Source organism: Orycteropus afer, unplaced genomic scaffold, assembly GCF_000298275.1.
Source record: "Orycteropus afer afer isolate SDZICR_OR568_19922 unplaced genomic scaffold, OryAfe1.0 scaffold00018, whole genome shotgun sequence".
Taxonomy (NCBI): Eukaryota; Metazoa; Chordata; class Mammalia; order Tubulidentata; family Orycteropodidae; genus Orycteropus; species Orycteropus afer.
In genome coordinates, this window is record NW_006921605.1 from 7,660,199 (window position 1) to 7,687,415 (window position 27,217).

Below are 27,217 nucleotides of genomic sequence, written 5' to 3' on the forward strand. Positions count from 1 at the left end.
CTCTACCACATTTCCTGGGCAAGCGGCTACTGGCAGAGGCCACTTAACCCTTCAGATCCTACTCCGTCAGCGTGAGGGTGCTCTGGACTCACGGACGGGAGTGCAGAGCGAGAGCTTTTGGGGAGACTGGCCGGGAGGCTCTTCAGCGCGTCTTGCACTCTGGGGCCCCGCTCTGCGGTGGGGCAGGGGGAGCGTCGTGCAATCTTCCTGGCCTCGACAGATGGCAGCACATACTCCTAATTAAAGCACAAGGCAGCTTCCGGCTCAGCACGCCGATTGGAGATTTTCCGGTCCTTTGGTGCTCATTTCCCTCTTGTTTTCCTGGCGCCTGAGCCCCCCACCTGGCTCCCTTGGAAAGGCAGACTCCTGGGCTGGGAGAGGGCAGGGGAGTGGGAAGGGGGTGGGGCCACTTGGCTGCTTCTTGGGGGCGCCAAATGAAAAGGCAGCGACAGCTTGGCATGGAGTCTTCATGCTCAGTGCCTTCAGATGGTTCTAGAACAATAGCCTGAGGGAGTGGGGTTCAGAGGAAACGTGCCCTCAGCAGGATCCAGCCCGTTCCCAGAACCATGCTCTGCAGGCGGGAGCTGTCTAGTCCCGAGGCCTGGCAATTCCATGGGATTCCCAACCTGTTCCCGCCCCCTCCTCACTCCACGCTGCCGTCTGGGGTTTGTTGTTGCTAGGTGCCGCAGGGTCGGGTCCAACTCAGGGTGGCCTCGTGTGTGACGGCGCGAAGTACTGCCTGGTCCTGGGCCTTCGTGGTCCTGGGGTCCACCGTTGCCTCCCAGCAGGCTATTGGACAGTGTTGACGGTCTGTCGTGGTCTGTATGGTTCTTGTTGGGTAATTTTAGAAGCATGTCTGCCAGGCCTTTCTTCCTGGTCTTAGCCTGGAAGCACTGTTGAAATCTGTCTGCCACGGAGGCCCTGCTGGGACTGATACATCAGTGGCAGGGCCTCCAGCATCGTGGAACACCCCAGCATCCCACAACGACAGACGGACAGACAGATGGCCGTCTCATTCTAGTTCCTCCTAAATCTCAAAAGACCAGTTAGGAGCCCAGAAGAGAAGTGGCACAGCCTCCAGCATCACAGCCACCACAGGACAGACTGACAGACGGTGGGGAGGGCCTGGGGTTAGGAGGAGAACACCTCCCCTCGATCTCAGAGGAGCAATACCTAGGTGGCCACAGTGGCCCTGGCTGGAAACGGAACCCCGGGCTGGGCTACATTTGAGTGTTCACTTAACTGGGCCATTTGTCCTTCCCTGCGAGGGCTCTGGGGCGAGAGGTTCCCTTTCCAAGCCCAGAGCTCTGAGTCTGCAAGGGGAAAATGACTTCCAGGCTGTCGTCCTCAGCACCTCGGAGAGAGGCTTCATCAGGGAGGTGGTGACTGACGTCCGATTATCTCCTGGATCACAGGGAGACGGAGGCGAACGGCTCTCAAAGACAACACTGTCAGGACAACAATATCACCACCAGAAACACAGGCACCAATGACCTTCCCGAGCCGGTCTCTGCCTCACGTTCTCTCTGCTGCCAAGAGCCTCTCACAGCCCAGGACCCAGCACTTCAGGAACGTGTGATGTCAGGCTGCCTCTGAGCTCTGGAGCCTGGGGGTGGGAGGCCGTGGGGCCGCCTTCCCAGCCTCTCCACTGGGGACCCAGTGAAGGAAGGGGCCATGGGGCTGTAGCTTCTGAGCTAAGTGGTCGCCCCTACTGCCCTGGGGAATGAGGGTTCGGCACGGGAGGAGAAGGCAAAACGGCTATTGTGAGGGGACAGGGCAGCCCGCCACCATGATAAAGAGCAGTCCCTTTTTGAAGCAACAAGCAGCCAATTGCACCCCATGAGCCTGATTCCGGGGAGGTGAGGGCACAAGCAACAGAATGGAGCAGACGCTAGGGTGGCGCTGGGACGCCTCCGGTCCTGGGCCCTTCGTCCCGGCTGCTGGGCTCCTCTCGGCAGGTGGGAGTGGATTCATGCCCCCCATCCGTCTGGGTACATCTTGCCTCCTGCCTGAGACAACCCCTCTTTATTTACCACCCCCTTCCTCTCGCTCTTACAACCATCTCCTCTAATGAATGTACTACTCACTAGACAGTGGAACCCACGAGCTGCACAGGCATGCGGGCACTATGAGAGCCATTAAGCATCATTATCCAGGCGGTCATCCCCTTGAGGGCTGACACAGGAATCCATCATGCCGGCGAGGGCAGGAGCATCCCTGCCACCTCTCTGCACCCAGTTCCTGTCGCCCTGGACGAGGGGGAGAAGCTCGACTAGGCTTCCGTGTCAGGGCACTGCCCTGACTGTGGATGCGGCAGGTGAATGACGGCCAGTCCCTGAAGGGCAGGTCACACTTTCAGGGCTGTGGGACCTACTGCAAGGCTCGAGCTGCAGGGCACGAGGAGCTGGGGCAGCAGACCGGCCAGAAAAGCAAGGAGGGAGACCACTTTTCTCCAAACACTCGCTTCTTCTGAGATCACCAGCCTTTCAAACGCTCCACGTGAACAGATAACAAGGAGAAGGGGAGATGCTGACTTTTGACGCAATGCCTCTCAGCCTTCTGGCACCAAGGAGTCTCGATCCCGACACTGTGTTCTTGGGGATAGTGAGGGCTTCGTGTAGTATGGAACGAGCCCTTGTTTCCCCCGACACTCACGTGATTTAACCCAGAGCTCTGGGACTCGTGGAGGAGGTATGAGTACATATCAACCCAAGCAGGGGCACAAGGAGGCCTGCCCTCCCAGGTGCTGTCCAGAGAAAAGGCTGTGTTGTCAAGGATTTCATTTTACTTGGATCCACAATCAATGCCCAGGGTAGCAGCAGTCAAGGAATCAAATGACGTGTTGAATTGGGCAAATCTACTGCAAAAGACCTCTTTAAAGTGTTAAAGGGCAAAGGGGACAAAGGTGTGCCCAAGCCATGGTATTTTCAACTGCGTCACACACACGTGAGAGCTGGACAACGGGTAAGGAAGACCGTGGAATGCATGCCTTTGAATTGAGGTGCTGGCCAAGGACAGCGAACACACTATGAACGGCCAGAAGGACGGACACACCTGATGTGGAGGAAACACAGCCAGAATGCACCGTGAAGCAAGGATGGCGACGCTCCGTCTCACGCACTTCGGACACGTTACCAGGAGGGACCGGGCCCTGGAGGAGGGCACCGTGCTCGGTAAAGAGTCGGCACAAAGGAGGAAGCCCCTCACCGAGGTGGACTGACACAGTGGCTGCAATGCGGCCTCCAGCATGGTGACGGCTGAGGACGGTGCCGGCCACAGGGTTTCATTCCGTGGGGTACGGCAGGTGTCCGCCCTGCCTCCTCCTCTCGGCTGGCTGACAGAGGAGTGTTCTTCCAGTCACAGAGGCTCAGAGCTGAGCCACAATTTAGCTCAGCTGCACCCTCGTCTTCTTGGAAGGAAGGACCGAGAGTGGGAGAAAGTGGGAGGCTGCAGGCTGGACTCACCTTCAGAGTGGGTGGGGCCTTTCCTGGAGGTGCGCTCCAAGCCCCAAACCCGCAGGGGCTGGGGGACCACCTGGCTGGCGGGCATGCTGCAGAGCCTGCTCCCGCGGGGGCTGGAGCTGGGCCAGATGACCCCAGGGGTCCCTCCCGACGAAGTTGCCGGGACGCCCTTGGTGCTGTGGCACCTGGGCTGGGACTCTGTGACCCTAAGTGAGGGGAACCGGGGGTGGAGATGCCGGAATTGCTGGAAGTCAGTGGGATCAGACATGGTCCTGACTCGGAAGTGCACACCCAGAGTGCTGATGAGGGGTGAAGGGTACATCCACTGGGAGAGGGAGCTGGGGAGAAGGTCAGAGGAGACGAACCCCAACCTCGGCTTCCCTTCTGCGGAGGGGTGGGTAAGGTCCTGGGACAGCCTCCCGGAAGCTGGATAAACCTAACAGGCGCAGACTCCTCACTCAAAAGACCAAACAACACACATGCCAGCTGAAGCCAGAGCCAGTGCTGGTGGACAGGGCGGCAGGAACCCAGACCCTCCTGTCCTCAGGTCCAGGTGCATCAGCAGCAGCTAGTCCCTCCCTGGGATGGCTCCCTATAGTAAACCCCACCAGGGGGCAGAGACCCCACACCTCAGCGCTTTACTCGCTCAGAAGGCATTGCAGACGGACGTCTTGTCACACCCCGGTGGCCAGGGAGGCAGAGGCTGAGTGGCTGCCGCCATGGCCCAATGGGTTTTCTGGCTGTGCCACGTGGAACTCGGGAACAACGCTGCACCAGGGCTCTGAAGGTGATGACCACCCAGCCCCGGGCTCTGTGGGGACGTGACGCGGTCTCGTGGGAAAGACGCTGCTCCTGGGTGCCAGTCCCTGCTCAGTCCTCACAATGTGACCTTGAAAGGTGCTTACCTTTTTTTGGTACTAAATTTTCCCACCTGTCTGAAGGTGGGCAGACGGCTGGCTCTGCTGCTCTCCACAGACATTTCTGCCTGGCTGTGCCGGCCGTGTGATGGATGAGCCTAGCGGCCTCCAGGGCTCCAGAAGACACGCCATCTGCATGCACCGCTCTGACGCTAGCTGGCATCTGCCTTTCAACACTGTGCTGTGAATCGGCACTTGCTTTTTTCTGGAACCACGAGTCCAGTAGCCGTGCAAATTTCATGGTCAGTAAGGGCCACTGTTCTGACGTTGGAACCAAAAGACGATCATTTATGACCTGCCCTGAACTAATGACTGCGGTTCGATGATGGTCCCTGACCCTTCAATCGTGTGTCAGCCGCCTCTGTCTTCTACCTTGCCCTCCCGCCTCCAAAACCTACCTTTTAAAAAAGTTAGCCATATCTACTTTGTGCCCAAGGCTTATGTTTCTTGATAGTCTAGCTCTGCAAAGGGGTTCATGTCAATGTTTTTCTTCAAGCACGTGAATTTGATCTTCCGATCATTAAAGGCTAATCCTCATGTGGAACTGAGGGTGATGTATTTAACAGGGCTACTCAAAATCAAGAAAAAGGATCTCTAGAAGAAAAGGAAGAAAACATCTTCCATGGGCAGAGGTAGGAGTGTTCAAGGAAACTGAATGTCTCAAGGAGACCGGGTACAAAGGGGAAGCAAATGGCAGAGAAAGAGCAGAAAAAATAAACTAGATAACTCAATGGACGGCAAGGTAGGTGGGGAGAAGCAAGTTCAAAGTCTAAACTGAGTGACACGTTTCCATCATCTATAAACCCACTGCCGTGGAGTCGATTCCAACTCACAGTGCCCCTAGGGGACAGAGTGGAACTGCCCCATGGGGTTTCCAAGGCTGTCATCTTTACCAAAGCAAAGCCCAAACCACACCCATGACTAGTGAGTCTATTCTGACTCACAGCACCCCTAGAGGACAGAGTGGAATTGCTCTGTGGGGTTTCCAAGGCTGTCATCTTTATGGAAGAAAAGTCCAAACCAAACCCACAACCACTGAATCTATTCTGACTCACAGCGCCCCTAGAGGACAGATAGAAACTGCCCCACAGGGTTTCCAAACCTTAAATCTTCAGGGAAGCAGACTGCCTCATCTTTCTCCCGTGGAGTGGCTGGTGGGTTTGAACTGCAGACCTTTTGGTTAGCAACCAAATGCTTTAACCACTGAGCCACCAGAGCTCCTCCCATTGTCTATAGAAAGTGATATAAGACACTCTATATAAGAAAATACTCCTTTGTCTCCAGGCGCTGTAAGGAGAATGAAGTCCTCCTGGAAAGAAAGTTCCATCTCAATTTCCCCAACAACATTGGCTGCGTTTGCCCTTTGTTATGCAGGTATTTTAGCGTGGTAAAAGACAGGAAAAAGAGTCACAATATACTGGGTGATACCACCACATCCATCATAAAGCCTGTCAGTAAAATGTACTGTGAACATGTATGCATGGTACAAACTGGAATCATATTGACATAAATAAACAACAGAAACAGGTGGGCAGAGGCCCCGTCTCCTCCTTGTCGCTTGCACAGGCAGCAGGACCAGACAGACTGGAGTCAATTGGGACCTGTCACCATGTTCCAGCTGTGGCTGGGACCCTGGCACAGCCGAACCAGGGAAAGAACAGAGGAGAATGGGCACAGAGTCAGACGCTTCTCAGACTCACCGATCCATCTCATGAGGGAGGTCAGGATCTGCAGGTACTTGGTCTTCTGGACGTCAAAGAAAGTGAAGGGCCCAAGCAGGAGGGTGAAGACAGCCTGGGTGATGGAGACAAGAGTGAGGAAGGCAGGGGTCAGGGCGTGCGGGCGTGTTGTCTGCCCGGGGAAGAACAGGGCTGTTCCCTGGGCCTGCCCACCTCTGAGGCTCAGACCTGCCTCAGGTGTGCACGCGGACAGGCTGAGACTCCCCAGGGTCCAACAGCATCACCTCGCACACATCTCAAGGACCAGGGGAGGAACAAGGACTTCAGAGCCACGCTTCTCTGACCTGCCCTGCACTTGACAGTTCTGTTTTGCTTTCCCAGTGAGCCCCAGGCATTGTCCCAGAGTGTCACTCACTCAACTCTGTTCTCAGCACCCAAGGAGGGTCTTTGTACCCAACACTGAGCTAGGCACACACACAGATCAGGTAGGAGAATGAGGATACAAGCGACCCCTGCCAGGCCTCCATCCCTCACTGTCCAGCTGAACAGAGAGGACATGGAGAGCAGGGACACAGGAGCCCTGCCAGAGCACGGTGGCAGGGGAGCACATGGCCATTAAAGGGTCAACAGAAAAGGCCTATGGATGTCATTACAGTTCCAGCTTTCTCAGAGAGGGTAAAGCCCAGAGGACAAAAGGCAGTGACTTCAGGCAGGTCACTCAGGCAAACAGCCTGTCTGAGAAGAAAAGGACCAGAGGCAGTGCTGGTTCAGTGGCAGAATTCTTCCATGCAGAGGACCTGGGTTCAATTCCGGGCCATGCACCTTATGCACAGCCCCCACGTGCCTGTCGGTGGAGGCTGTGATGCTAAACAGATCTCAGGGGAGCTTCCAGACTGACAGAGACCAGGAAGAAAGGTCTGGTGATCTAGTTCTGGAAATCAGCCCACGAAAACCCTACGGGTCACGTCGTCTGACCCCGCTGTGCATGGGGTCACTGGGAGTCGGAGGCCGACTCGAGGGCAGTCAATGATAAGGAAAGCAACCATGTCCAGGGGAATCTGGTGAACAGGGAATGTTTACTGTTTTCCAAACTCTCTCTCAGAAAACTGATCTGTGGGAAACGGGAACCCCTCTGCAAAGAGTATTGGGGTACGCAGGGCATGGGGAGTGGTAGGAGCCGGCGGAGGGACAGGATCTCTGTGCCAAACTGGCTGCTTGGGGAACAGAGGAATTAGAAGCTGCCTGCTGGAGTTAAGATGATGGCCTCATTTCCAATCTGCCACGCGGAAGCAGCACACGGGTTCAGACCTTATTACCATTTACACAGTGCCGTTTTATTGTGTTCACGCTGACACCCACCAGAGATGCAGGGGAGCGGGCTCCGGAGCCGGCGCGTGGCTCAGAAGGACCCACTTTGGGGAGTCGCCCGGTCCTGTGATTTGGGTGAACGTGTCGCAGCTGTGCGGCCCGGCCAGGCCCCGTGACAGGCGGGCGGGGGCTCCACCAGAGGAAGGCTGAGCCGTCCTCCCCGCCCCCTCGGCACAGAGAGCAGGATGTGGGAGAGGCTGTGACCTCTTATCCAAGTCCATTATCACTGTGAGCATGGATGATGCCAGGGACTAAAGTGTCGCCTGAGAAAAAGGCTCTAATTAGCTGGGGTGGGTGAGGCCTCTTGGCAGTCAGCAGGGCTGGGGGAGTTCTGGAAAGAGGCATGGTCTGCTGGGGGCTTCTGTTCACAAGGGGGGAAGGCGAGTGTTTCCGTCAGGCCAGGGGTGACCCGAAGGCCTCTCCTGGTGAGAGAAGGGGCAGCCGGCCGGGCCGCTCGGCCGGGGAGGGGCCTGGGAGGCTGATGCGGCAGAAACCCCGGCGCTTGCAGCGAGTCTGTATGTAGCACCATCCTCAAGTCATTTAGGAAAATTACCACTTCAGGGCGACTTTCCACTGATGACTTTCTCTTTTGAAGGATAGAAGAGGGGATGACACGTGGAAGGAGAAACAAGCTGCTTGCCACAAATGCTCCCAGTAACTGCGCCGCTGGGAGCTGACTCCTGACCCCAAGTCTTGGACACTGGGGTCGAGCGTGCCACCCTGCTGGCCCTTGAGGCCTCTAGTGGAAAGCGTGGCGTGGACCCCACCCTCCAGGGGCTGGCTGGCTGTGGGTGCTGGCAATCTTGGGGTGGGTTATACTGGGGGTCAGATCTCCTCTGGAAAGATGAAGGGCTAATTTTTGTAAGGTCCAACTACATAAGACTGGGGGTGTCACAGAGCTGACCCACAGGCAGGCAGAGAAGCTGCTGCTGCGGCAGCTGGGGCCGTGCCCTGGGGACACTGCCTCCTTCTCCATGGCCGATGCTCATCAAGATCCTACTACACTGAGGGCTACCTGGGTGGCACAGATTAAGTACCCGACCATTAGCTGAAAGGTTGGTGGTTCAAGCCACCCAGGGGGAGCTTGGAAGGCAGGCCTAGTGATCCGCTTCGCAACGGGCACAGCCCTGAAGGGCCCATGGAGTAGGTCTGCTCTGCACACGAGTTGCCATGAGTCAGATTCGACTCGATGGCAACAGTGACATGGCCCATGAGGTCCTATTCTGAAAATCTCAAAGCACGGAGCCCCAGCCCACTGGCGGCATCCTCCCCTCACCCACAGCTACATCTCAGAAGGTAAACCAGGAAGTAGAAGCCAGGTGCTGACGAGTGACGGGGAGTTTGAACCTACAGAAGTTCAGAATAAGGCGCATACCTGCCTGGGACTGACAGAGCTAGTTCTAGGGACAGCAGGTCTACCTCTGAGTAGGATCTTCATGAAGACTTGGCTGACAGCTGTGGCACCCATGGCTGGATGCCGGCTGGGATGCGTTTCCTTTTCAATGCTCAGAAGCACAGACCAACCTCACCACTCGGCAGGCTCGGGATCTGCTTAGGCAGAGATGTACAGACGGCCAAACAGCCTCCTGCCATGGGGATGTGCGCTCGTGCGTGAGTGGGAGCCCAGATGAAGACAGAGGCTGCGAGCCGAGGCTAATTAAGGAACAGGTGTCCTCTGAAAATGAGTTCGAGCCGGAGCGGGCATCCGAGTGGGGAAGGACAGAGGCCGTGATGCCCAGGCTGCCAGGCCACCGTGGGGCTGCTGGGCGGCCGGGAGGGAAGAGGAGGCAGGAGAAGGAACAGCCCCAGACAGTCCCGGGCGGGGGAGGGGCGGCTGAGCTGTCCCTGCCGAGCAGCCACGGGTGGGGGCTTTTGTTTTCCTTTTTTCAAAGGAAGAAATAAAAAGCCCAGAGACGACCTATCCTCTTGGGTCTTCCAGTCTAGCCCACATGACGTTATGAATTAACTGGCTCCTGAGCCATCTTCCAACCCCCACATGCCACGGATCAGCTCAAACTCAGTCTCCGTTCAAGGTCTCTTTCAGCCCAATTCATTACAGCGCGCAGACACACCAGCCGCTGCGGCCACTGCACTTCTTCAGAGCAAAACAAAAACAGCTCTTCGGTTTCTAACCAAATCTTCAAATTGGTCACTGGGAATGGAGCCCGGGGCAGACCTGGCAGGAGGCAGACGGGGCTGCTCACAGCACTGTCTTCTTGGGGCACTGCGTTTGGATGGGTACCAAGGCCCCACAGGCAACCTTGCCAGGTCCTGATGAAGACAATGCCACTCATGTGCCCAAAGCCCCGCAGGGACTCCTTGGCCATGCCTCCTTGAGAGGGTACCAGGGACACCCTGAATTTAACACCTCTAACACTGTCAGTCTGCTGTACTGCAGTGGCTTGCGTGTTGGGATGCTGTGATACTGGAAGCTATGCTATGGCTATTTCAAATACCAGCAGCGTCATTCATGGTGGACAGGTTCAGTGCAACTTCCAAAGACAGACAGACCAGGAAGGAAGGCCTGGCAGAATGCTTCCAAAAGCTGGCCAGTGAAAAACCATGTAGTTACAACAGAATACAGTCCAATATGGTGCTAGAAAATGGGCCCCCTAGGCTGGAAAGTGCTCAAAATACACGGTGGCTGTAACAATGACCTTGACCAGACGGACGACTGTGAAGGTGGTGCAGGGCCAGGGTCTGCTGTACACGGGGTCAGCCTGAGCTGGAACTGACTTGACAGTGAACATCCACGAAGCTCCACACAGGGCTGCTTCTGCTCTGCTTGCTCCCTGGGTCGCTGACGCACCCTGCCAGCCTCTAGCTGCCAGGCTCCAAACTTGTACTATGTCCGATGCCTTCTGCGTTCTGTGTTAGTTTCCCAGGGCTGCTGTAACAAATCACTGTAAACTCAGAGGCTTAGACCTCGCTCAGTTCTGGAGACCAGACGTCTGAAATCCGGCATGGCTGCGCCACTCCGGAGGCCTCAGGAGGGAACCCGCCTCGTCCAGCTTTTGCTGGCTGCCCTGGCCCTCCTCGACTTATGGCTGCATGTCTCTCATCTCCGTCTCTGTGTCCAGATTGACTCCTTCTCCCTCTGCCTCTCTAAGGACACTTGCAATGGCCTGGAGGGCCCGCTGGGAGAACCCCGGGTAATCGTCTTGTCTCGAAATCCTTTACTTAATCAAATCTTTTGCCATGTAAGGTCACATCCACTCTTTCACCTTAGGAGGAGATGTACACAAGTTCCAGGCACCGGGACGTGCTCACTTCAGGTGGCTGTTATTCAAACCCGCTGCACTCTCTGACCACTCCACCATCAGGCAGACGTTTGTGGACGCTGCCTTCTGGGGCGGGGCTGCAGACAGCCCTGGACTAGACGGCGGCTTTGCTGAGACCCCGCGGTATACGAGTGAGCAGGCAACGGCTTGGCCACTCCCCGAAGTCACCACTTTGCTCTCGGAAGTGGTTCAGAGCAGCCAAACAGCTAGTCCCCGGCCACCGAGCGGCAGATGCACACATTGTGGCACTTACAGGACTGGGATCTTTCGGTCAAGAACTTGGGCCCAGACTGGGCTCTTTTAAGATCTACCTCTAGGGATTCAACCGACAACTTGAGGACTAGGTGTGAACCTTAAGGACAGCGAGTTGACGTTCTGCAGGGACGGAAACGTGGAGAGGGAGGGTGAGAACAGGGGGATGACTAGGATGTGATCAGTGTCCCTGAACTGTACGGGCAGAAGCCGCTGAACTGGTCCGTGTTCTGCTGTGTTATGTTCTCAACCACAGACACTCTGGGCCCAGGCCCGCTGGCGCCAGCTGGGCCCCCTCCTCTGCGTTCAGGCTAACGACACGCAGCACCGCAGCTGATCTGGCCTCACGAGAAGCATGCAAGGGCCAACGTCAGAGCACGCGGGTCAGACAGCCCGACACCTGTCTCCTCCGGGCCCACGTTTCTCTGCACGCTGGCTGCTCAGAGAAGCAAAAGGCAAATTCTAATTTGGTGCTAATCTGAATTAGGCAGCTGTTTGAGTTGCAAAAGCTCTGGGTCCCGCCACATGCCTGTGGATTCTCACATTCCACCTCCACTGGGTGTCTGTCTTCCTGGCAGTGGGACTGTCTCACTACGCCCAACACGAGCTGCTGCTTTGGAAGCAAAGCTGTCTGCCGACCACCTCTCCATTCCAGTGGTGCATTTTACAGAGTGCTGCGCTGAACGGAGCTGAACGGAGCACGCGTGGTTTCATTCAACAACTGTGCCCATCTGCGAGGGAGGTCATCAGACAGATGAGGCCCTCATTTTGTTGAAGAGGAAACGGAGGCATTGGAGAGGTTCAGTGACAGGCGAGAGGGTAGCTGGGGGTCGGGAGTGGAATCCTCCTGGCTTCCCCTTTCTTGCTCACCCTGCACACCGTGTCCTGTGCCGGGCTGTCCGTCTCTTGGGCCCTCACGCCAAGCTCATTCTTGCCCTCAGGCCTTCATCTTCTGACTGGTCCTGCCTGCAGACAAATCCCCTCCCAACCTTCCTACGCTTCCTCCCCACATACTGATCCTCCCCGCGGGCCCCTGGCTGCCCTGCCAAGCGCACAGCCAGGACTCATTCACTGCACCTTGTAGTTGTTGAGCTGCTTTCTTCAGGGGTTGGTCCTGAGCCCCCTGCAGACTGCAAGCAGCCGGAGGCCAAGGACCGATGGTGTCCTCGGTACGTGCAGCCCAGTCCGTCTGTAAAGTGCACAGGTGTGGTGAGGAAGCCGTGGTGGAGGGTCTCATCTGGGAGTGGGGGAGCCCCACGTGCTAACTTGCCTTGGACCCTCTACCAACGCCTCCTGCCGGCAAAGCAGACAGCATGCAGGTGGGCGAGAGAATACCTGTGTGGCCTGAAAGTTGTTACTGTCAGTGAACAAATGCCCTTCCCCAGCAGTCACGGATTTCCACGCCTGACTCGGGAACCGCAGATCCAAGCAGCACTGCTCCGCTCGCCCAAGAACCCAAGGTCTCCCTCAGTTTCAGGGGCGAATGGTTCTCAGCCCCAACAGAGGAGGAGAGCGTATCTGAGGAGGGCACGGGGTCCTCGGCTGCACGTCATCACGACACCTCCCAGGGATCCTCCAGAGGAAGGGGAGCAGAGCCCAGCGGGCTGGACTGCTCTGTGAATCCCCTCAACCCCCAGAAGGGTGGTGTCTTAGAAGAAACCTTAACTGTGTTCAAACCCAAGGAAGGAGAAAGTCTCAAAGGAGTGGTTCTCCCATGCCTACTTCTAGAGACAACAATCAGGAGATCCCAGCCAGTCTCGTCCTGCCACCCACTGGCTCTCTGCTTATGAAACAAAACTGAAATTCAAATCCTGTTGGTTGTTACTGTTTTTCTTTCTGGGAACAGGTAGGGTGGCCTGTTGTTTCCAACATGCACTTACACTTTGCTGAAATTCACCAAGACCTGTGCCCCACCTCAGCCCCTCAGAAAACAAAGAAGACAGGGGATGCCTTTCTGGAGTGAACGTGAAGACAGGAGGGACCCCAAGTGCTAAAGTGGTGGCCACGACTCAGGAGAAACACCCTCAGAGCCTTCTGAGCAACTCCATGTCAAAAGACAAAGCATGGCAGACAGCTGTGTGCCCAACGCCTTTTGCAACAGGTGACATACCCTTGGACAGATGGGGCAACCAGGGGAGGGACCCTCCCTGCCTGTGACTTGACCATGAGACAAATGCCAAGGAAGGAAGCAGTGGTCAGTGAAAGGCAAAGAGACGGCTTCACCCTTGAGCAGAGAGGAAGCTTGGCACTGAAAGGGGATGTCATTTCTCGTCCTGCTGGCTGCTACAGGCAAGGGTCATGGCTGGTGACATCACTAGCTGAGCAGTTCTTGGAGTGTCTGACCTTTCTTTTCCTCTTAGAATAAGGTTTTGGGTTTGCTTTTGGGTCTGACAGGCAGTGAGACAGAGCTGCCAAGAGCCAGGACTCCAGGCACCACTGGTGTTGTTCACCTCACCTGTTAGCTCCTGGTGCCTCAACACAAAAGACCAGCAGGTCCACTTAGAGCCTCTTGGCCCCAGGGCTGGGGTGTGAGTCCTGCTGATTCTAGCGGGTGACACGGGCAGTTCTCATAAAGCCCCAAGTCTGGGAGTGCTGGATGGGGCTGGGTTGCTGAATCTCCCCCAAACCATTGACATCTATGTGGCTGCTTCGAGAATGCAGGTGCCACAGCTATCCAAAAATAAAGCATTCCTATGAAACCTTTTGTAAACCGAAATGGTGTAAAGTGAAGAAGCAATTATCATTCATTTATATATGAAATTTGAGCATTCTGAGATCCAAAAAATAACCCACCAAATCATACCAAATAATACATAAAACCTAAAATACTACTAACAGCATACACCCATTGTTCGTCTGCTAGTTTGTCATACTGTTGTGGCTTGCATGTTGCCATGAGGCTAGAGGATATGCCACCAGTATTTCAAATACCAGTGGGGTCACTCATGGTGGACAGGTTTCAGCAGAGCTTCTAGACAAAGATAGACTCAGAAGAAGGATGGGGCCATCCACTTCTCAAGGAACTGGCCAGTGAAAACGTTATGAATAGCAGTGAAGTATCGTCTGATATATGAGCCCCTCAGGTTGGAAGGCACTCAAAATACAACTGGGGAAGAGCTGCCTCCTTGAAGCAGAGACAACCTCAATGATGTGGGTGGAGTAAAGCTTTCAGGACCTTCATTTGCTGACGGGGCATGACTCAAAATGAGAAGAAAGAGCTGTAAACATCCATTAATAATCAGAACATGGAATGTATGAAGGAAAACTAGAAGTTGTCAAAAATGAATGCAGAAAGATCAATATCCTAGGCATTTGTGAGCTGAAATGGACTAGCATTGGCCATTTTGAATCAGACAATCATAAGATCTACTATGCTGGGAATGAAAAACTGAAGAGGAATGGTGTGGCATTCATTACCAGAAAGATGGCTTCAAGATCTATCCTGAAGTATAATTCTGCCAGTGATAGGACAATATCATATGCTTACAAGGAAGACCACTTAACACTACTATTATTCAAATTTACCCACCAACCACTAAAGCTAAAAATGAAGAAATTGTAGATTTTTACCAACTTCTGTAGTCTAAAATCAACCAAACATGCAATCAAGATGCATTGATTATTACTGGTGATTGGAATGTGAAAGTTGAAAACAAAGAAGAATCACCAGTAGTTGGAAAATATGGCCTTGGTAATAGAAATGACACTGCAGGTTGCATGACAGAATTTTGCAAGACCAACAACTTCTTCATTGCAAATACTTTTTTCAGCAACACAAACAGCAGCTGTACTTGTGGACCTCACCAGATGGGAAACACAGGAATCAGATCGGTGACATTGGTGGAAAGCGGTGATGGTCAGTCAAACCAGGCCAGGCGTTGCCTGTGGAGCAGACCATCAACTGCTCATATGCAAGTTCAAGTTGAAGAAAGTTAAAATGAGCCCATGAGAGTCAAAATATGACCTTGATTATATCCCACCTTAATTAAGAGAACATCTGAAGAACAAATTTGACACGTCAAACACCGGTGACTGAAGACCAGAAGAGTTGTGGGCTGATATCAAGAACATCATACATTAATAAATGGTCATTAAAAAAGACAGGAAAGGAAAAAAAAGACCAAAATGGATGTCAGAAGAGACTCTGAATCTTGCTCTTGAACACAGAGTAGCTAAAGCAAATGGAAGAAATGATGAAACAAAAGAGCTGAACAGATTTCAAAGGGTGGATCAAGACAAGAAAGTAAAGTATTACAGTGAAATGTGCAAAGACCTGGAATCAGAAAACCAAAAGGGAAGAACATGCTCAGCATTTCTCAAGCTGAAAGAACTGCAGAAAAAATTCAAGCTTTCAGTTGCAATACTGAAGAAGTCTCGGAGCAAAATATTGAATGATGCAGTTAGCATCAAAAGATAGAAGGAATACACAGAGTTACTGTACCAAAAAAAATTGGTTGATGTTCAACTATTCCAGGAAGTAGCATATGATCAAGAACCGATGGTATTGAAGGAAGAAGGCCAAGCTGCATTGAAGGAACTGGATAAAAACAATGCCCCAGGAATTGATGGAATACCCACTGAGGTGTTTCAACAAATGGATGCATCACTGGAGGTGCCTACTTGTTTATGCTAAAAAATTTGGAAGACATCTACCTGGCCGACTGACTGGAAGAGATTTGATATTTGTGCCCATTCCAAAGAAAGGTGATCCAACAGAATGTGGAAATTCTTAAACAATATCATTAATACCACATGCAAGTAAAGTTTTGCTGAAGATCATTAAAATATATGTTACAGCTGTATAATGACAGGGAACTTCTGGACATCCAAGATGGATTCAGAAGAAGGTATGGAACGAGAGAAGTCATTGCTGATGTCAGATGGATCTTGGCTGAAGGCAAAAAATACCAGAAAGATGTTTACCTGTGTTTTGTTAACTATGCAAAGGCATTCTGCTGTGTGGATCATAACAAATTATGGACAACATGGCAAAGAATGGGAATTCTAGATGACTTCATACACTCATGAGGAACCTGTATGTAGACCCAGAAGCTGCTGTTTGAATAGAACAAGAGGATACTGCACGGTTTTAAATCAGGAAATATGTGTGTCAGGGTTGTATCCTTTCACCATACTTATTCAATTTGTACGCTGAGCAAAGAATCCAAGAAGCTGGACTATATAAAGAATTGGAAGAAGACTCATTAACAACCTGTGACACGCAGATGACACAACCTTGTTTGCTGAAAATGAAGATGACTTGAAGTACTTACTGATGAAGATCAAAGACTATGGTCTTCAGTATGGATTACACCGTAACATAAAGGAAACAAAAACCCTCACAACTGGACTTATAAACATCATCATCATAATTAGAGAAAAGATTGAAGTAGCCAGAGACTTCATTTTACTTGGATCCACAATCAACACCAATGGAAGCAGCAGTCAAGAAATCAGACATTGTATTGCACTGGGCAAATGTGCTGCAAAAGACTTCTTTGTAAGTGCTGAAGAGCAAGGTCACTTTGAAGACTAAGGTGCACCTAACTCAAGCTGAACTATTTTTCAATCACCTCATACGTGTGTGAAAGTTGGACAATGAAATGAGGAAGACCAAAGAAGAGATGATGCTTGTGAGTTGTGGTGTTGGTGGAGAATACTGGGTACCACGGACTGCCAGAAAAACAAACAGGTCTGTCCTGGAGGAAGTGCAGCTGAATGCTAGAAGCAAGAATGGCCAGACTGCATCTCACTACTTTGGTCATGTTGTCAGAGGGCCCATTCCCTGGAGAAGGATGTCATGCTTGGCAAAGTGGAGGGTCAGTGAAAAAGGGGAAGACCCTCAATAAGATGGACTGACACAGTGGCTGCAACAATGGGCTCGGGTGTAGCAAGGATGGTGAGGCTGGGACAGGGCCAGGCAGGATTTTGTTCTGTTGTACACAGGGTCACTATGAGTTGGAGCCAACTCAAAGGCACCACACAACAACACAGTGTTCACAGACACAGCTCAAAGCTGTGGCGGCTTGATGCTGACACAATGACCGTAGTCTCCAGGGAAGGAGCTAGGGGGTGCCACTCTCACTGCTCGGGGTGTGTGCTGCCTCTTTAAGGGGTCGCTTCAAAACAAATGCTGGGTGGTAGTTTTGCTTGCCTTTCCTTCTCATAAAAGGGAAAATCTGAACTCCTTCCAGTTAGCGAACCCAAGTAGGTCTTTGGTAAAGGTGAGGTGGCGTAAAGCAAACTTTCAACAAACGGTGCGTGTGGGGGTGCCCAGGCTCCGCCCGCAGGGCCAGGGGAGCCAGCTCAGGTGGAGACGGTGGCACGCTGCCTGCCGCACGGCGGAGCTCTCTGGATGAGCCTGCACGGTATTTCAAGAGAAAAAGAAAGCTAAGGTCCAGAGTCTAGGGCTGCTCCTGCTGAGCCGGGGTGAAGAGTTAACTGGGGTTAATGGAAGCCCAGCATGAACCACCCCTAAACGGGAAGTGACATTTCGTGCCCTTGGCAGCACAGTGAAGGGCACGCTCAAGCATCTGTTTTTACTTCTCAAGTGGCTGTGCACGTTGTGCGCTGAGATCTTTCATTTTTCTAACTGGAATTGCAGCGTCTGGGGATTCAGCCACCAGAAGGAGGTGAGTTTGAGGCAGCATGGGACAATGATGGAGTCACACGAGAAGCAGGGGCTGGCGGCCTTACAGACGGTGAGACCCTGTTGGGCCTTGAAACTCCTCAAAGCACAGTGGTGCGCACAGAGGTGATGGAGCTGTCCAGTAAAGGTCAGCCCTGCCCGCCTGACCTCAATATGTCTCAGCACTCGGCTATGTCATCACACCCTACACGTCCTCAAACACCCCAAGTGGGGGAACGGGGGCCTCCTGAACCAAGCAGGGCCCTCTGCCCAAAGCCTGCTGGGCCAATGCTCTTCACATTTGATTTCCATTTCCTCCACCCCAGGAGGCTCAGTGGTGCGGTGGTTAACCACTCGGCTGCTGACCAAAAGGTTAGAGTTTGAATCTACCAGCTGCTTCAGGGAAGAAAGATGGGCCTGTCTTCTTCCTTAAAGATTACAGCCTCGGAACCTTTGGAAGTTCTACTCTGTTCTGTAGGGCTGCTATGAGCTGGATCGACTCAACAGCAATGGGGCTTACCTCTACCCAAAGAGCCCCAAAGTGCAAGCGTTGAGCCCCTGGCTGCTGACGGAAAGTTTGGCAGTCTGAGGACACCCAGGGGCTCTGCAGGAGAAAGACCTGGTGCTCTGTTCCTGTAAAGGTGACAGCCTAGGAAACCCTACGGGGCAGCTCTACTCTGACACACGGGGTCACTAGATGGGATCAACTCAGCAGCGGCCAGCAACAACACCTCCAACCAACTCAGTAATGGTCCAAGATGCTCCACAGGCGAGTTCAAGTTCATCTGATGCAAATGGTTCAGAGACAGAGACACAGAGCGGGAGACAGGAGAACGGTGCTCTGGTGGACACAGGGCAGTCGCACACGTGTACATACAATCCAACCAATCATCACAGCCCGGCTCGTCTGCCAAACTGTGACGGGATGCATCACGCCACCTGGGGGAGGCCGGCTGCACTCTGCAGGAGCATGGCGTCTTCACGTGAAACGTGTAAGAAAGAGGTTTGGAAGCAGCAACGTTTTCCACAGGCAGAAGATCAGCAGCCATCTTCTGATGGGATACCCCAGCGACTGGGTAACGAGGGGACAGGGGAGCCTTGCTGTAGGAGAGGGGACTTGTGCCAGGACTGATGGGCAGGCTGCAGACACAGCCCAACCATGATGGAGATGCTGCTCTCCGACCCCTGCAGGAGGAAAGGGGTACCTGAGAAGAGCATGGGCCCTGGCTATCCGTCAGTTCACCCCTGATCCCTCAGGCATCCTTCACTTGGTGGAGAATGAGTAACAAAGACAGACAGATGCTGGAGTACCTCTTCCTGGGCACTTACCCATTCCTTCTCAATGCTTAGGGTCTGCCAACGCCTCCCCAGACCGGCTGCCTGAAGCTGGTTACCTTGTCCTATCATCCCTGGATCCGCCCACCCACATGCCCAACCCCCTCACCTGGAGGACTTGGGACATGCCTGCTGAATGGATCAACATTCTGCGGATACCTAGAAAATTCTAAAACTGTGTGTGTTTGAGGATCAGATGTCAACTCTGCAAATCAACCCAGCTACTCTCACGACATCCTTCAGTAGAAAACCAAGTTGGCCCGTGCCAAACAAATCGGCCCGCCGTCAGTGAGCAGCCACAGGCAGGCCACATACACGGCTTCCTTCAAAAGGCACCACCCAGAAGACACTAAACCAAAGTAGAGACTCCAGCAGGGAATTTTCTGAAGTGGCTGCTAAGCTACAGAACAGAGAAGTCAACCCCATGCAAACCTGTTGCCCCCAACTCCTACTCACAGTAACCCTACAGGGCACAGTAGAACTGCCCTGTCCTTCTCCTGCAGAGGGCGGTGGGTCTAAACGCCGACCTTCCACTAGCAGCTGAGGGCTTAACCGCTGCATCACCAGGCTCCTTAACCCCATGCACCAAGGGTCTAATGATCCCACCCTTGGCTCAGGAGACCTGACCAGAAGTGAGAGGCCTGCCCTACCTCCAGTTAACTGAGACGAGCGTGGAATTCTTGGCATAGCCGGACAGCTAGAGTCCACTGCACAGGCTGGGCTGAGACTCCAGTGAAAACACTATGCATCCAACACACGGGTACCGTGGCCTCGCCAGTCCAATCGAGTGGGGGCTGTTAGGGAACAGAACCTGCACCAGGCCTGCCACCAGAGGCCGCAGGACCTGCCCATGACTGGCTTTATGCCCAGGCCAGAGTAAGCCTCTCCACTGCAAAGCCAGGACATGCTACTTGGCTTGTGGTCAGTTCTAGAACATAGTCCAGCTGGCAACAGGGATGTGAAACACAAGGTACAGGACAGACCAGCCTGCTTTCTAGTGGGGTCGACTCTGACGTCAGGGCCGAGGGAGAGTGTGTGCTAAGGCGGGGCTGGGCCACAGCCCAGAGGAAGCTGTGAAGGCCTCCAGGCAGTGCTAAGCGAGTGGGCATTGCATAAGACTGTCAGCACACAGCAGCTCTGGGGCCAGCTGGGTGGATGGCAGCTTCCCGGACTTGTCCGTGCCATCCTGAGAAGGCTGGGTGCGGAGGGGACAGTGGACACAGGCCAGGACACAGGGCACGTCTCTGCAACTGTGAGGACCTGGGCTGCGCCGCTCGGCCTCCTCCAGAGACTCAGCCCTGTCAGCAAGGAGGCTGGAGGCTCTCAGAAGGCAGAGCTTGGCTCACTCTTGCTACTCCCCAAACACACCAACTGCAAAGCTGCCTGAGTGTTTGACAGCTGAAAACCTCCCCAGGCCCCTTCCATACACCCTCAGCTAACTTTTCCTGTTTTTTTAAAAATACACATACTATTGTGTTTTTGGTGAAACTTTACACAGCAAATTAGGTCACCACTTGACAGATTCCACACAAATTTTTCAGCGACATGACTTATGTTTCTCACACTGGGTCGACCTTCATTTGACCCGTGCTCTGGCTGTTCCATTTCCGGTACTCTAGTCTCCCTGTGCTTTCATTTTTTTTTAATGCAACTCAAGCAGGGCTGACCCAGGAAGGAACCACAATAGCTTCCTTTCCCTGACACCTCATCTGATCATCCCTGCCCCTCCTTGGAGGAGACACTGAACTCCAGCTAGGGACCTGAGGTGTGTAACCTCTCTTTAGGGGGCTCCGGGAGACTCAAAATGAGCCTGTCTTTTCCCCAGCCCACAGGTGGAAAAACCACGAGGCCCGGCAGTTCACCCCATAACTCAGTTCACACCGTGTGATGTCTCACCTGGAGCCTGGCTGCTGAACTCACCCCTAAACATGGGGCAGAAGCAGCTCCCTGGGAGGGAGCAGAATGTCACCCCCCCATGGAACCGGGTGCCACTCAGTACAAGTGGGGGGCCTGCCTGCACCACCTGGAAGAACCTGCCCTTCCAGTGCTCTCACCAAGGAGCTCGGCCAGTCATGTCCACCATCACGTCCAACACAGGTAACACCCTAAACATCGTCTCCAACCCCTAGTAGAAGGTTTGGGGGGTGTCTCTGAGGGGATGCTGCTGACAGGAAGAGCTTCTCCCAGAGCTTCCTGAAGGCCCTGCAAGACTGGCACCCATCATTCCAGAGCAGGCTTGGCCTTGGGGCAGGGACATGACTCAGAGACCAGGCAAGTGAACCGAGGCTAACGAGCACGTTCTGTTGCCTGGCCATGACAGGAGATTCCCATCTGAGATCTCTTTAATCCTAACACCCCGTGATCTGGTTATTATCTCCATTTGAGGAAACCTGAGGTTGAGAGGAGCCCTGGTGGTGTAGTGCCGAAACCATCTGACTGCTAACCAGAAGGCTGGTGGTTCAAGCCCACCAGCCACTCCACGTAAGGAAGACTGGGCAATCTATTTCTGTAAAGATGTACTGCCTCAGAAATCCAAAGAGGGTTGCCATGAGTTAGAATCGACTTGATGGCAGTGAGGTTTTTTTTTTTTTTTTTTTTTCAGTTTGAGGTTGAGAGGGACTAATAATCTTGCCCACGATCTCACAATTACTTAGATGCAGCTGAGGTAAGAATCCAGGTTGTCTGTGGCTAAAGCCTCTTTAGGGCACCTAACCTCCTTCCTTGCTCATGCCGCCCGAGTCCTCTCCTCTCTCGCCTCCTGCAGCCCCCTTGGTGGCTGGCCCCCTCGGGGAGGTGAAGGCTGGGCTGGCCCAACGGTGCTAGCCTGGCATGGCTGCCGTCTCCCTTGCCCTCTCATTGGAGGACGGACCTGTGTGCCTGTGCTGCCTCTTTCTCGGCTGAAAAGCCAGATGGTACCCGGTAGTGGGCAGAGTGCCAAGGACTTGATGCCAGAGCTGCAGCCCTTGTGGTCTGGGGGGAAAAGATAAATATTATGGAAACTCACACAGTCACTCAATGATCAGAAGCCATCGGGGTTTACAGACAGCTTGGCTCTGTACAAGTGTGCACGTGCGAGAGCGTGAGCGAGCGAGAGCCCCAGCACTTTCGCAAGTGAGCGAGAACCCCAGCCCTCCCGCGAGCGGGGCAAAGTACCAAGAGGCTTTAAAGACGTGCCAACAAGGGTGGGACAGAGACTGCGTGTCCAAGGGAGACTGGGGCGAGGGCGGGTGATGGGGGAAGCTGGTGGCTCTGCGTGGAGACAGACCTGAGCCTGCACTGGTACCTGTTTCCACATTATCCTGCTCATGTTTCAGGTGCCAATGAGGTGGGGGTACAGAAAGCTGTGAGCACCCATGGCTTCATGACACTTGGGCAGCTTCTAGTTGATACCCTCCAGCTTCAGCCCCATAAAAGACAGGGTGCCCCACAAGCCCTGCTGAGGGGTAGTCTCTGTGGTGGCAATGACAAGCAGGGGCTGGCCTGTGTACCTGGGAAAGGAGGGACCAGCTCTCCATGGAGTGTGTGTGGCTGGAGCAGTGGCCGCCAGTAGGCCAAGGGGCTGATGGGGTGATGTGCTCCAGTGCCAGGCACAGACCTGGGGCAGCCCCCAAAAACACAGCCTCCACCCACTCAAACAATTCACGGGGCACCTGTGAGAACCGTGCTGGCTCCAGATGGTAAGAGAATACAGCCCAGTCCTCACCTACAAGGGCTGAGTAACTGTAAAAGCTCGGTGAATGGGTGGGGGGTATAGGGAACCTCTTGGGAAAGGCCCCAATCAGTCTGAAAGCAGCAGGTACTCGTTGGACTTTGAAGCTAGGGAAAGGTGAGTGAAGGGCATGGAGCTATGGAAGGGTGTGGTGTCTCTGGGGGACTGTGACCACTGAGGGGAGAGAGGGTTCCAGAAAGAGGCCACAGCAGACCATGTCATTTTGCCTAGTGGACAAGAGGTGCATCTAACAGATTTTAAGTAGGGAAATAGGGTTGGACTTACCTAGCATGGTATTTGAAGGCCTGAAGTAACAGACAACCTTCACAGCCCTAGGCAATGCTTTACTATGAGGTGAGGGCCTGGACTGGGGCGGGGGAGTGGGGGTGTGTGACATGCAGTCCCCTCCTGTGTGGAGAGGTACACAGACGCCCAGGCGTCACCATCTTCTCTGTACCAGGGCGATGACCCTTTGAGAGAGAACAGTAGGTGTGGCTGAAGGCACACCCAGGAAGCTCCCTTCCTTTCTGATCACAGCCACAGCTGACGGAAAACTCCACTGGGCCCATCCAGGGATTACAACGAGGAGAGCGGTGCCTGGGACAGGCTCCCAAGAGCCCTGTGGTGTCTGGGGTAGGGCAGTGCCTCTGAATGCTGCCACGGGCCTGCCCTCCTCCTCACTCTCCTCCGGCCCATGTTACCAGATGCCAACACCAAGACCACTGGTACTGGGCACCTCAGGCCTTGGTCACTGACTCCCACTCTACCTATGGAAACCTTCACGCTGAGAAGCAAAACCAGCTCTGTGTCCTGGCTCCTTCATGCTGGACAGCAGGACGAGATGAGTGGCCCCGAAGCCTTAACCCCAGGGCAGGGACTGGAGAGGCTGGGCCCTGGCTTAAACCAGACAGCTAGCACAAGCAATCAAGAGAAATGAGCGCTGGTGTGTGCGTGTCTGTCTGATGGTGACTGAGGGGTGGGGACTGAGCTGACCTCAGTCCTTACAGGTCTGAAGAAGACTGAGAGGAACAGGTGGGTTGGAGGCAGGGGCCCTCTGCGCCATCAACTGAGCCCCCTGGGAAAGACCCCACATTCCCAACCACTGACTGTAGCAATGAAACAACTCTGACCCATTCAGGGCCAGGCGATAGGCATGCCTGTGGCCTCAGGACCTGCAGGCTCTCCAGGCTCAGTATTTGGCTCGAATCTGACTGCTTTTGGGGCTTGGAGCTGTGCCCCCCACTCTCCTGCCCCAGCAGAACATCTCTGACGGCAGCTCCTTGGTGACCGGTGTTTGTGCAACACTCAAGGAGGGGGCCAGGTGACTGCTCAGATCTTCCGCGTCTTCCCTGCCCCATCCCACGCTCCCTGCCCACCTTTGCACTGGAGAGCAAAGGGTGGTGGGAAGGCACTGGCCTAGAGCTCAGGGCAGGCAGGGGAGGAAGTCAGGTGCCAGAACACAGGGGCCTGTGGAGGAACCTTCGAGCTAGCTCCGCCCCTTCCCTGCTGACGTGCAACCTCAAAATAGGCCGGGCCTGAGCAGGAGTCTTCCAGGCACTGAGTAACCTTGGAGGGGGAGAAGGAGGGAGCCTGGCTCCTCACTCAGCACGCTGATTAACGAGCACTGTCGCCTGAGGACCAGGAGCCACGCTAACCAGCCCCCTGCTGGCTCCCTGGGCCCAGCAGCTTCCTGGGAATCGGAAGGGAAAGCCAAAAGCACTGGGCAACAGGGGGTACCTGTTGGCCTCAGGAACAAGGCAGCCCCTGCGGGGCGGCTGCTGCAGCCTCACCCCCATGCACACTCAGCTTGGCAACAGGCTCCGGCAGGCACAAAGCTGCCCCTCTCTGCTGCTCGAGGCATCTGCTGCTATATGCTACTTGTTAGGCCAGGCTGTGACCCGTGGCGAGCTGGCCCTTTCCCTGGAACAGTCTCCCTGCACACACACATGGCAGCCCCTGACCCTGCTCCACAGCGGTGCCTTGCAGGCAGATCCATCAGGGCGGCCTCTGCCTGGGACCCGCGGGGCTAGCAGGACCAATGCACAGTGGGAGGCCTGTGGGCAAAATCTCTCAAAGGGGAGCGTCCGCAGGAATAATCCAGAGCTGGCAGGACAGGCAGATCCCTGGGATTCGAGGCCTTTGACTCTGCTACATTAGGTCCGCAGTGGGACCCAGGAATCTGCGTTTTTTAACAAATGCCGAAGGGTATTCCCAAGCCAACAGTCCCGGAGCCAAACTCTGAGAAACAGAGTTGAGGCTCTTGCCTTGTATCTGGGGGATGGGCAACAGCTGGGAAGTCTTCCTAGAGACCGGTTACACATCTGTCAGGTGAAACTCAGCCTTCTGCGTCAGTGAGGAGGGGCTGGGATGTCCCATCCAGGGCCAGCACCCAACACCTGGCTCCACATTCCGGTTCAGGTCTTCAGAGAATGTCTCAGCTGATCGCTAAGGCAAGTTCATCCCCCAGCCAATGAAATGTTCCCTGGTCTGTGACCATTTCCTCTTGACTCAGCAGCGCCCTCTGCAGGTCCGCTTTCTGCACCTATGGGCTTACTAACATGTACCTACTCTATTCTAACCTGCAAGACATCCCGAGCTCATGCTAATTAATCAGATGTCTTATTAGTATGTACTCTAACTGCTCAACTCTGCTAATGCCCTAATACCTGAGTCTCCCTGCGGCATTTAAACCCTTTGGGGTCCTCGGGCTGCTGCTTTCTCCTCAGAGCCACAGTGCAGCCGGGAGAATATGCACACACACATTTTTATTCACCGACCTGCACCCAGCAATACGGAGGGGCACGGCTACTCCTTGAAGAACAAGTGCTTTATTTAATTAAGCGATTACTGACAGGGCCCTGGGGCGTCGTTTAGGAAGATGTCAGGCTCTGCAGAGAATACACATCCCTGGGACAGAAAGGGAGTCTCGTGCAGGAGCAGCGCGGCCCCATGAAGCCCCGCAGCGCTGTGCTGGGGACCACAGAGGGAGCGGCAAGGGACGGACTTGGAAAACAGTGAGCAGGGCAGAGAGATGGTTTGCTGTCTCTGGCTCCACCCAGTTAGCACAGCCTATTCAAGAACAGCCAAGGTTACCGTACAACTACTGGGAGGTTACCGGATTACTTTTTTTTCCCCTCATGGTGACCCTCTGGGCAGAGTAGGACTGCTTCACATGGTTCTCCTGGCCGTGATCTTAACAGAAGCAGACTGGCAAGCCTTTCTTCTGCAGTACTGCTGGCTCATTCTCCATCCTCTGCCCAGAGGGGGAGTCGAGCATGAAGCTGGCATGGGCTGCCCAATTTTGAGAGCTTCCGACGGGAAAGAACGTGGAAACACGCCCAGGTCTGTGGCCAGGACCAGCCATGGAAGGTGGGGAGTGAGGAGCTCTGGCTTTGCATCCCGGAGTAGGCCACTCACGCAGTGGGGAGGCCACAGCTTCCCGCCCAGGGCCACCTGGGATCAGTGTGAAGTGTGTGCACACTGGTCCTGAAAAAGCACAGGCAGCAGGTCCCCAGCGGGGTGAGCGCGTCCCACGGAGACCCGTTTGGAAGCTTCCCAAACCGAGTTGGTCTGAGCCTTGCATGAGCTGTGGGTCTGTATGGACTAGCTCTGGGAAGCTCGCCCTGCTGTTCTGTAAGTGGGCTGCCTGTGATGTCCACTGGACCCCTCCTGCCCGTTTCTCTAGCACTGTGAACGGGCCTTTGGGTGTCTGCTTCTTTGCATGTGAGGATAGTCCTGTGCATAAAAGCTTCATTCCCACAGACTCACGTTTTAGACACACAGGGAACGAGGTGCTGAGAGGTCCTGAAGCCAGTGCCTCCGTGCAGTGAGGGCTCACTCTCCCTGTTTCATGAGTTTGGGTTTTCACATAATGGGGTTCAGTGTGCTGGGGGGGGTGGGACAAGGTTATGTCCCACACAAGATACAGTTCCCATTTCATTCTAGTTCCCTGGGTGGGGTGGGGGTGGGATGAATGGGGTCCAATGTCATTTTTCTACGTGCCCGTGTTAAAATCGGCCTGCTCTGGGCGGGTGGCATTTGCAAGGTGAACTTGTTACTTTCCAGGTGGTGCAGACGGAGACAGAGAAATCTGGGACATTCTAACTCGAGGGGCAGAAGGACCATCACACTGGCAGCATGGGGAGGGGCCTGGCTTGAGTTGGAATGAAAGTCCCTGCACCCAGCAGACTAGGACAGAGCCCCACAGACCCCGCCTCCACTTCCAAGGCTGTTCTCAGGGAGGAGGTGGTGGGGACTGTTCAGAGACCCTGTCACTCAGGGTCCCATAGCCTGGTCTCTTTACTGGGGGACGCATGGTGACAAGGCACCAGGAAGCCAGCACTGTCCTCTAAGCTGGCACGTCAGGTATTGGCCAACATGGAAGCCGGACATGGGGTGTGATGGATGGTGGGCTTAATGCCAGCTGACAGAGCCCATGTCCCTGAAAGCTGCACGAAAAACAAAACCACCATCCTCTCACTGAGTCGGGGGTGGGGTGGAGGGGAGAGCTTGGGCCCAACCCCCAGAGCGGCTGGGGGCGAGGGAGACAGACAGCAAATATTCATCCAGGTCTCCTAGGAAAGGGGG

The 27,217-nt window shown here is 54.3% G+C and overlaps 1 protein-coding gene across 1 annotated transcript in view; it reads right to left on the bottom strand.

The window, feature by feature from the left end:
• Positions 1-27,217, bottom strand: part of TMEM104 (transmembrane protein 104) — a 57,786-nt gene that overhangs the window by 12,327 nt on the left and 18,242 nt on the right. The window contains exon 7 of the mRNA XM_007959675.2: positions 6,079-6,172. Coding sequence (XP_007957866.2) covers positions 6,079-6,172 — 94 coding nt within the window. The remainder of the gene's footprint in view (positions 1-6,078; positions 6,173-27,217) is intronic.